Source organism: Pundamilia nyererei, unplaced genomic scaffold (genome assembly GCF_000239375.1).
Source record: "Pundamilia nyererei isolate P.nyererei 1_Seehausen unplaced genomic scaffold, PunNye1.0 scaffold00045, whole genome shotgun sequence".
In the NCBI taxonomy this organism is placed as follows: Eukaryota; Metazoa; Chordata; class Actinopteri; order Cichliformes; family Cichlidae; genus Pundamilia; species Pundamilia nyererei.
Window position 1 is genome coordinate 3,248,576 of NW_005187446.1, and position 10,988 is coordinate 3,259,563.

The 10,988-nt window shown below is 42.0% G+C and overlaps 2 protein-coding genes across 2 annotated transcripts in view; both read right to left on the reverse strand.

Moving 5' to 3' along the window:
• The window catches only part of slc50a1 (solute carrier family 50 member 1), a 7,500-nt gene extending 6,014 nt beyond the window's left edge, over positions 1–1,486 (reverse strand). The window contains exons 1-4 of the mRNA XM_005732102.2: positions 1,269–1,486; positions 877–954; positions 681–804; positions 432–593 (exon numbers count right to left, since the gene is read on the reverse strand). Of these exons, the coding sequence (XP_005732159.1) occupies positions 432–593; positions 681–804; positions 877–954; positions 1,269–1,336 (432 nt within the window). The 5' untranslated portion in view covers positions 1,337–1,486. The remainder of the gene's footprint in view (positions 1–431; positions 594–680; positions 805–876; positions 955–1,268) is intronic.
• A 4,575-nt stretch (positions 1,487–6,061) lies between these two features.
• Positions 6,062–10,988, reverse strand: part of efna1b (ephrin-A1b) — a 10,621-nt gene continuing 5,694 nt past the window's right edge. Inside the window, exons 2-4 of the mRNA XM_005732103.1 lie at positions 7,726–8,021; positions 7,446–7,634; positions 6,062–7,303 (exon numbers count right to left, since the gene is read on the reverse strand). Coding sequence (XP_005732160.1) covers positions 7,182–7,303; positions 7,446–7,634; positions 7,726–8,021 — 607 coding nt within the window. The 3' untranslated portion in view covers positions 6,062–7,181. The remainder of the gene's footprint in view (positions 7,304–7,445; positions 7,635–7,725; positions 8,022–10,988) is intronic.

The following is a 10,988-nucleotide window of genomic DNA, read 5'->3' on the forward strand; positions in this document are numbered from 1 at the left end:
TTAACTCGGTTTTATCCAATTTGATTACTTTATTCGTAAAGCACTTTTGTTGTTTTTAAATGTGCTAAAAATAAACTTCACTTTTTGATAAAGATTATAATTAGGCCTGGAGCCCTTAAGCTGCATCAACATAGGAAGCGATTCGCAGTATTGTGCAAATCGACTCGCTTGCTGTGTGATGCCTTCCTGTTAAAAAGACAGTTCTTCCTTCCCACCCTTGCTGTTGTTAGCAGGATTTTCTCTCTACTACTAAAAGTTTTACCTTTACAATATAAAACTCATTAAGGCGAGTTTTTAGGTACTATCATCCAAATGTAACTGATTTCCAGATCATGTTCTGAAATATTATTCAGTTCAGTGAGAGAAAACAAACACAGGCGACGTTCTACACGCTGCCTGTATGTTGTGTTTGTCTGTGGTGTGAATTGTACCAGGTCGGTGAGCGGTGACAGGTACATGCTGACGGTGACCACGCTGCAGGTGAGTCCCAGCTGGCTGAGACGAATGTCTCCATCAGTAAGAAACATGGTGAAGTAGAGCCAACCGCAGATCAGTACAATCCCTGCTGCAAGGGTCTGGGAGGACACTAACCTCTGAAACCAACAAATACAGAGACAGATAAATTAAAGATCCAGCTGCAAGTAAGGAGAGCGCTTTATGACAGGTCTGACTATGCTGACCCTCTGCTTCGTGTAGCGGAAGTACATGATGATGTAAAGTATCTGGAGAAGAGCACCAATGATGTTGACCAGGATAATCGTCTGATCTCTCTTCAGAATCCCATAATACATCCAACCAAGGTTACTATAGAAACAACAGGAACATTAATGATGATGCATCACAGTGAATTATGCAAAAGCGGAAAGAGAAACTCACTTGAGGCACGTGGTGAGGAAAGGGAGAAACTGGATATTGTCTGTACTTTTGGATTCTCGCATCTTTTTCAGGTCGGTCCTAGAAACACACACGCATGCACACACACACACACACACACACACACACACACACAGAAAGAATAAAAAACAAAAGAATAGGCTGGAGATGCTAATAGCAATTTAAACCAATAACTCCATGTTCAGTGTTAGTACTTTCTCGCATTCCTTCACTATAAAGTTGTTGTGATGCTACCAAGTGCAAGCAGTTCAGAAAATCTCCATCCTGTCTCAGTGGGATCTTGCTTTCTTCGTACTTTCTCCCATCCTTACAAAGTTAGAGCAGGAAGCAAGATAAAACATAGATGCATGCAATTAACGATCATTTAAACTTACAGTCCAGTCGAGAACATCCCGACTGTGAACACGATGCAGGCCCATGACAGAAGCGACAACAAATCCATAGAGCGGGGGGAAAAAATACGTGCTTTGTGCACAGTCTCCTTTTAATCACAAACTCTTAAACTGCCTGAGATGAAAGGTAAATATAACGACGCGGATGCTCTCACTGTATTTCCGTATTTGCAATCAGTGCCCTCCTGGTTCCTGTCCTCTGATTGGCTATAGGCTCAAAGGGCTGGTCCAATAGGGTGCTGAAACGATAAGGAACGTAGCGCTGGACGTAATTACGTTGCAAGAATTTTAAAGGTCCAGCGAGCTGGATGATGACGAGTGACTGCCAGAGGGACACGGATGTGGGAAAGCTCATGGCAGTCATGGTACTGTTTATTCAAAGCTTTTCAGCAGTCAGCGAGCATGAAAACATTCAGTATTTCCCGACCCGGAAGGCTCCGATTTTACACACGCATTTAACTTTATATGTCTTCTGTGGGTCTGTAATTGGCTTTGGAGTTTATAAATATATAACCCGCCAGTTATACAGCAGCAACTGAATGCATGTATGCATGTAGACACGGCCAAGACCTGCGGAAGTTCAAAATGAGCATCAGAATGGGAGGGGCGGATAATTTAAGATGATTTAAGTGTGATGTTCAAGTTTTTGAACATAAAACGTTTGTAGGTGACTTGTCTGATCTGCTAGAATTTGACCACACAACCATCAGTAGGGTTTACGGAGAAGCTGATAGGAGAGCAGAAAAGCAGGTCTAAATCTCTAAATACACAAACGTCAAACTTTCAAGCGTATAAGCTTCAGCAGCAGAAGTCTACACCAGGTGCCACACCTAAGAACAGACAACAGAGAGTACAGTTCACATGGGTTCACCAAAATTGGGCAACAGAAGATTGGAAAATGTTGTCTGCTCTGATGAGTTTTGATTTCTGCTGCAATTTCCAGAGGATAGGGTCAGAATCTGGAATAAACAGCTTGCAAGCATGGATCCTGCCAGCCTTATATCATTGGTTCATGCTGCTGCTGCTGGTGTAATGGTGTGGAGACATTTCTTTGCCAGAACACCCTTACTAACATCTGAGCTTTGTTTAAGCACCGCAGCTACGTGCGTATTATTGCTGAGCATCTCCATCCCTTCATGACTACAGTGAACCCATCTTCTGATGGCTGCTTCCAGCATGTTGACCCGCAAAGTCACAAAGTAAAAACAAAGATCAAGTAAAATAAGCACAAAAAAAGAAATAAATAAAAAGTATTTAAAATGTGAAAATTGTCTCGACAGCTGATAATTGTGGTTTATTAAAGTCTTAAATTTGATAAGTGGGGTTTTTTCTTGTGCAATATCAATACCCGTCATTTGATCTGTAATAAGATGTCCAAGATATTTGAGCCTATTACAGACACTAAGATTATTATCAGACAGTATTAAACTCAAGATTAGGAAATCTTAGATGTTTGTCCTCTTTGGGTCTGCAAACCATGACAAGACTCTTTAAAAAGCTGTATTAGATGTCAGGTTTCACACCATAAACAGAACATTATAACTGGAACAGTACAAATCGTGCACCCACTTTTACAAGCTTTCAACATCCCAGAAAAATCATCAAGCATTCGTACAGTAGCTATTAAAGGGACGCTGAAGATACGGGTTCTCCAAATGAAAAGATCACACTGGGAGCAATTTGATGTTTTCATTTTTTGTTATATCTCACCTTGTGGAAGTATAACACTAGGCTGATGCACAGAACAGGAAAATAAGGCAAGCTTTTCCACTGCTTCACATAATGCATCAGTCTTTCTTTCCAGTTTCTCCTTTCTGTGAATCACACATTCGTTTTTCACCCTGTATTCCAGTAGCACAGTCAAAAAAGAAAACCCAACTATTAGCCTATGATAAGAAGAAGGAGGAGAAAAAAAGCGTCTCATCATTACATCATTGTTCCAATCCCATATCACATGCTTGTAGCTTGATATCACACAGAACAGTTAGTGTGTGGATCCAGGCAAATATGCTGGATTTTATACTTTCAAAATGAGATGATTTCACTGTTTAAACTGAAAAATTAATTATGCACTCCACTGGGGTGCACCAGTGTTATTTGATTAATTTTATCTCATATGCATCATTTTTCAACTAGTCAGCGTGCTGGGTGTCATTTCATGGGTATTACATCCAAGAATTAAGATTCATATTTAAAAGTTGTGCATTAAAACTTTCACTTATTGTTCGTCTCTCGGGGTAAATTTAATACGAATCATCTAAAGTTTGCTCATTAACTTTTCTTTGACCCTTCTTGCCCAACCACCCCGCCTCGCCCACTCCCCCATCGTCACCTGACTGCTCCCTCCTGTGTACAGCTGTCAGAGCCGAGCTGCTTTGTCACTCTAGACATTTCAAAACTTGACCTTTCTCAGCAGTCTCTGGTGTATAATTTTCACCCTTCTTCTTTAGTCTTTAGCTTTTAGTTTTAGCTTTGCATCTGTTTGACATTTAGTCTTTTCACACATTTTTCTTCACTTGAAGGTCATTGCTATATTGATTTAGAAGAATTTTCTTTTTCTGATTTATGGTTGATCTTTTTGTTATTAAATTGCAATCCCTTTTCTTTTTGTGACAGTGTTTTTTATCGGAGCTGTTCAGACTCCTTCGAGTGTTGTGCCAGTGAAGCTGTTTACGTGTCTGCCTTTATTAAGTGAAAGTTAATGACCTTTTGTATTAGATAAAGCATAAAATAAGAGCTAAAGTTTTGGACAAGAAAGATGGTAAAATACACTCACTGGTCACTTTGGTAAAAAATTGCCTCTTTTCTATTCAGAGCTGCAAAATTCTTCATGGCATAGATTCAACAAGATCCTGGAAATTTGCTCCACTTTGGCATGATAGCATCCCACAATGCTCCATATTTGTTGGCAACACATCCATGATGTGAATGCCCTGTTCCACCACATCCCAGAGGTCGTTTATTGGCTTAACTGTGGAGGCCATTTGAATGCAGTGAGCTCACTGTCATGGTCAAGAAACCGGTGTTAGATCATTTCAGCTTTCTGACATGGTGCATTGTTCTGCTGGAAGCAGCCATCAGAAGATGGGCACACTGTGGTCCCAAAGGAATGGATGTGATCAGCAGTGATACTCTGGAAAGCTCTAGGGAGCCCAAAATATGCCAAGAAATACCCCTCACATCATTACACCTCCACCAGCACCCTGAATCAGTGATACGAGGTGGGATTAATCCATGCTTTCGTCTTGTTTATGCCACATTCTGACTCTACTACCCAAATGTTGTAGCAGAAATTGAGACACATTGGCCCCGGCAATATTTTTCCAGTCTTTTGTCGTCCTATTCTGGTGAGAATGTGCAAAGTTTAGCCTCAGTTTCCTGTTCTTAGCTGACAGGAGGGGCACCCTGTGCGGTCTTCTGCTGCTGTAGCCCATCTGCTTCAAGACTTGATGTGTTGTGCAATTAGAGATGCTCTTCTCCATATTGGGTGTAACAAGTGATTATTTGTGTTACTGTTGCCTTCCTGTCTGTCCATTCTTCTCTGACCTCTTGTGTTGCTGTTCAATGGGTTTTGTTTTTTTTTTTGAATTTTTGGACCTTTGTCTGTGAACCTTATGTGGGAAAATCCCAGTAGATCAGCAGTTTGTGAAATACTCAGACCTGATGCTCAGTTTGAACTTTAGCATGTCACCTTGCCTAAATGTGTTAATGAGTAGTTGTACATGTAAATGTAATTAAGTGCCCAAATGATTTATATTTCAAAAACTTCTTGTCATATGTAGTAAATCACAATTTTAAACTTCAAGTATTGTATTTTAGTAGAATTTTCATTGACTTTACTGCGATACTCAGATTTACTGCACTGGAATAAAACCTTAAAATGATGTTTCTACAGTTTTATGCCATGTTTGTAAAAGCTTGTCCTCGAACTAATCTGAAAGCTCACTTTTGGTTTATGGTATTTGCACAGCTAAAGGAACATTTTTTGTATTATAAAGCATACATTTACTTTTTCACATAATGCCTGACATAATGTTGAACCGAGACATCAAAGCAGTGGAGACTACCATATTTAATCCATCCCATCAGGCACAGTTGAATGATGTCCTGCTTTATCCTACTGTACACATTTGTGGGTGCAGCATTGCACAAGATACCTGAGACTCTGTGATCATCTGCATTGAATTTAAGCTATGACGTTATCACGGAAAAGCAAACAGCTCAGTTCTAATGTTCTGATTTTGAGTGTGTATGTTGTGCGGTTTTACAAGGAACGGTGAGTTTTGACAGTTTTCAGTCAGCTCTGAGGTTTATTTTCTCCTCATTCCAACATACAGCTGTGTGGACGGATGTTCAGCTTTTCCTCAAAAGGCGATGTTCAGAGAAGAAAACGAAAGGGCAAAAACAGGGCAAAAAAAGAGTGAAAGAGTATGAGCAAGGAGGTGAGAGTGACACTTTCACACCCAGCTGTCAGTTCGCTTGTGGGCCTCCCTCTCTCTGGGTTCTTGGGTGTTTTTTTTGTCCCCCTCTTAGTCCATGTTTGGTTTTGAGTCTGAAATCTAAGCCCGGGTATGTTGTATCAGAGGAGATGAAAGCAGGAGAGGGCAGAGACGAGAGGCTGGGAAAGACATGGGGGTGGAAATGTGGAGACGGACAGAGGATAGATGGCTCTGCCAAAATATTGTGTCATCCATCCAAATCTCGATGATCTCAGCGGGTTATCAAGATCCAAAAAAAGTTATGATAAAAAACAGACAGATCTTTTTTTCTTTTTGGATTACATCACATTTTTATTTCACTAAAGATTTTTCACATCTTAAAACGGTTTCATATAGTTTTCTGTATGTACAAATGTACATATAAACATTTACAAAATGACACAAGCAAAAAAAAAAAAAAGACAAAAAAAATGTATTCTGGGAGATACCTTCAGTTTGAGGTTTCAGGAAGTGCGAGTGGGGCAACATCTGCAAACATCAGCCAGTGTACCATGATACAGTCGAAACAATAGAAATGAGTGAATAAGTTCTGAAGATGCTGAGTTTGTCTTTGCTTTGTTCAGTGGCTCTCAACATTGGCTCACAACATCGCATGAAACCGTGTAATTGACAGATGAGGACTTAACAAAAACATAAATATCACTGCATCTTTTTTTTTTAGTATATGCATATCTTTAAGTTCTTGGAATACATTTTTAATCGTGGTTACATGAAAAGATTTCATCAGCATGAGCACCAATAGACATCACTAAAAGCCAGAAATCGGGGCGAGAACCACTGCTGCACCGTTAGAGCATCTGTTTTCTCAGGTTGCGTTACCACTGATAACATGTCAGATAACTTTAGAAATGTGGAGCATTATAACGAGGAGTTGAGTGCAACACAACATGGCAAATATCCTACATTATCCTACATATTGTGGCAGCTGCCGACAACAATACACAATATCAATAGTTTCTCTACATGTAGAGGAAGAAAAAGAGAGTTCACTAATGAAACGCACAGCTGTACCAGTGCTATGAAAATGTGTTGACACGTGACAGTGAGGATAATGTAATCTTGCTGCCGTCGATTTATAACAAAGCATTTGGATCGTTCTGTTTGCGACTTCGTTCATAATGAAAAAACAAAAATGTTCAGCTTAAATGGTCATAAGTGAGAATTTCAATCCTCAAAATAAAGTTAAAAAAAAAAGTCTCTGAGGTCCTCTTTTTTATTTTGGAGCGATCCACGCTCCACATTCACACACACAAAAACCACATCAAGCGCACGCTGAACAACACACACTGTCCATGCTCGTATAAAAAATGTCTGTATAAAAAGAATCTCTGATCGTTCACGTCCCGGTGACCAGCATCGGATTAGTAATGTCTCTGTTGTGGAGCTTTCACTGCCTTTAGTGTAGCATCAGGGCTAATAAGACTGGGATCAGGGCAAAAAGAAGTGAACGAGAGATCAGCTGTGCTGCAGAGTTGCCGACACTCCTCTGGACATTTGGCTCCATCGCAGCAGGGTCATCTGAGAGAAGAGATGGGAAGGACCGTTAGGACAGGATTTCATCACTCAGGGATGGTAAACACACCCAGCTGAGCTGGTCTTAGTCACAGCACCGCTGTGATTATTTTCTATGTCTGGAATCTATTTTTTAAAGAATGCTCACCTGCTGGGAGACTGTTAGAGGGGTTGTGAACTCCTCCTGTAGCAAGGAAATTCACTTTTTCTCCTTCCAAGATTTTTTCTGTTTCACGTGCTTTGGATTTGTCATAGTGATTCTTTCCAGAGCCTTTATGTCCAACTACATCCACTCTCAGCCGCAGACAGTCTTTCCCATGGTGATGCATTGGCTTTGCTGACAAAGTGAGACAGAGGGAAAAGTTTAACACAAGGAACCTTCCTCTAACCACAGAAGACTGAGCAGAAATATCATTAAAGATACTTACAGATATAATAATAGCTCTCTCCCTGACGGAACTCCTTTCCCAGGGTGAAGGGGGTGAAGCGTTGAAACTTCTCCGAGAATTTTTCGGGAGCATGAGGAGCGAAGGGCCGCGAGCACTCCCAGCGGAGCTGATCGAAGGAGTGAGGCTTGCACACCTCGTAGTCCTCTCTCTCCACCATGTACAGCACGTAACGCTCAGCTGCATGCGACGGCACCTCGTCGTGGGTGTAGTGAGGGCAGATGATGTCCAGATAGTCATTGATGCGCACTTCCACCGTATACTCATTCCACTGAAAGCTACAGGGGAGACAGAAAGAGACACGAGGTTACTGACAAATGTCCTCACCCAGTTTTCCAAAATGAGTAACAGAGGCGGATCTCATCTGTTGTTTTCGACACACACCCAGCAGAGCAGATAATACGCTGGATGTGTTCTGGATATTGATGAGGACTAGTTAAACACAGACACGGGCGGCAACTGAAAAGAGTCTTAGAGACATGAATAACACAAATAAACAGACAGGTAAAGCTGGGTGATGCCGTGTGAAGATGTGTTTTTCTGTGTGCTTGTGCAAACCTGTCTGAGCAACAGAATTAGAAAGAGGCTGATCAGGCTGGACTTGTTCAATTTGTTTTGGGGCGAGAAAACACACCCAGAATCGTACACAGCCCATCCCACCATCCCACACACTCGCACACCTTCTCTTTCTCTCTCTTCCCTTTGGGTGAGATGCACTTGCTTGAAACTAAATTACACATGACAGCTCAGCTCCAACAATCTTTTGGGGAGTTTTTTCTTCCCACTTTCTCTTTCGGTCCACTTTCCTCTCGGTACAGCTCACTGAGTCTTTCTGTCAAGTGTTTTTAAGCTCTTCTCTGGTTTCTGTCTCATTAATTTCTTCACCTGAATGTTTGTCCATCTGTGGCGGAGCTCCTGCCGTGACTTTTCTGGCTAATTTGCCGCCTCTATCTCTATCTTCTTTTTCTCTGATTTCCTCAAAGACACAGAGAGACTAGGTGGGGAGCCAGACTATCTCACTCTTTTTCTTTCCCTTTTCATCTTTACCCTTCATTTAGTTTTGTGGCTTCTTTTAAGCCTCCCCGGCTCCTTTTTGTGCTCACTTCCTATGCTTGTTTCGCCCCAGGAGTCCTAATGAAGTATGGAGAGGCGGTAGAAAAATAAGTATATTTCCTGTAAAGTCTCACTGCACATTAAGTGGTGACGATGTTCAGCGAGGATATAGAAAAAAAAAAAAGCTTCACTGTAGTAAAACTCTTACTATTTGTTAAAAAATAAGCTACTAATCCATTAGGACCAGATTTATCGGCGCAAAGGGGAAAGAGATTTTAATGAACTCCAACCTTTCAGTTTCATCATGCGTGCGAAGTACAGCTGGCCTGTGCACAAATCTTCATCAACCAGGAGGTGAAGAAAGACTGATATTTGCGCATTACTTCCATGACATCCTCAGGGATAAAAGCTCTAATCCGCAAATTCAATCTGTGCTTATGAGCAACTGCTTGTGGACGCTTGCGTCTCACATGTTGCGCGGAGTGAGAGTGACAAGAAAACAACCCCTGTTTATGTGCATGTCCTGTCATCAAAGCGAGACGCGGTGCCTCTGAGACCCTCCCCCTTCTTCCCCTCCCGTTGTTGTGGCTCCCGTCAGGACACCCCTGACCAAGTCACAGACACCCTGGCTCCAAAATGAGGGCCTCTAACCCCTTCTTCCTGCCTCTGTGTGTGCGTAACTGTTTGTGTGCATTGTGTGTAAGGGTTAGTGCTGACCTACCTGTCAAAACACGCTTTGTTAGCTGAGCACAGCTCTATACTTGTTTTCCACGGCTAATAAGCTGATCACTACCCTGAGCTTTCTCTCTGAAAAGGCCCTTTGTAAGTGTGTACACTTCTGTGCAGGTGTGTACGCCTTTGTTTGTGTGTTTATCTGCGACTGTGTGTGTGTCTTGGGTCTACAAGGGCAAGTGCTTTACTGAAATGAAAAGACACATCTGTAGCAGCCTAATTAGCCAAATAAGCCGTGCCTCTCATGTTGCTCCTCTCTACTGTTTTCTTCAGTCAAACCAGTAATAACAGGGTTGGGTAAAACAAGACATTTGGAGGTCTCTAGTGGTTTCCTCTGAAGTAACGAGTAGTTTTAAATTGTATAGGATACACCTTTTTCCCCACAGTGTGTCCTTGTTAGCGGTCTGGCCGACCTCCATGTGAAAACGGGCTTGTCAAAAGCCAACAAAACAGATAGATTTTGTTGCTAATTTCATTCACGGCTCATGCTTTTAAGAAAACTCTCCTTTTATTCTTCTCTTCACCTCCTCACTTCCCCTCCTCCTCGCCACCATTGGTCTGGCTAATTAAAAGCTGTTAGGGGTCTGGGGCCAATGTGTTCTCCTAAAAAGGAGGGGAGGAGGAATGAATGGGATGTAATTATACCCTTTCCCTCCCCAAAGACAGAATGCCTGAAGGCTACACGGCCCCTTCAACCCCTTCTACCTTAACCCCTATGGAGCTTTCACTACCCTGGCTGCTGTTTACGTGTCTAATGTGTGTCCCAGTGGCTGATTTTGGTGGTTTAATAAAACCTTCTCACACTTCTGTATTATTTTAATTTCAATTAATGCTTTTTTTTTTTTCTTTAAATCTCCACCTATTCGTGCCCACTGAATTCGCTCCGTCTTCAACTCCACCACCCTCTTTACGTCTTCATTCATCAAAGCTCTGCACTCTAGCATCTCCCCGCGTCTACACTAGCCTCTGACTGGCAGTTCTCGGGAGAGTGAGAGTCGCGTTAATGTGATAACTATGTCCTCTATGAGACGGAGAGCCAGGTGTGTGAGCTGTCGCAAACCTACTTTCCACATTGCATCTTCTTCCTGCCTATTGCTTTGTGTGTCTGTGTTTTCAAGGGAGAGGGATTCTCTGAAGACCCCTTATCCAGGGCGTCTCATGCCCCGGGCTTATGAGCACATCTGTTTATCAAGGTCTGTTGGAGCCTCTTGTGCGTGTGTGTGTTTGTGTGTGTGTGCGTTTTCCTGCATGAGACTGAGGTATGGGTAAACAGCAAAGGTTGAAGGTGGCTCTAGTCTTCCTTTTCTGCAGGTCATTCCTCAATACAAAGTTACTCTGATTGCGGTGCATGTGTCGTGAAGGTACAAAACAGAATAGTTATTACTGCTCCTTACTGCAGGTGACTTTTGCAACACTTCTAGTCACTAAAGCTTTGAAGTTTTGCAATTGTCTTTGCTCTG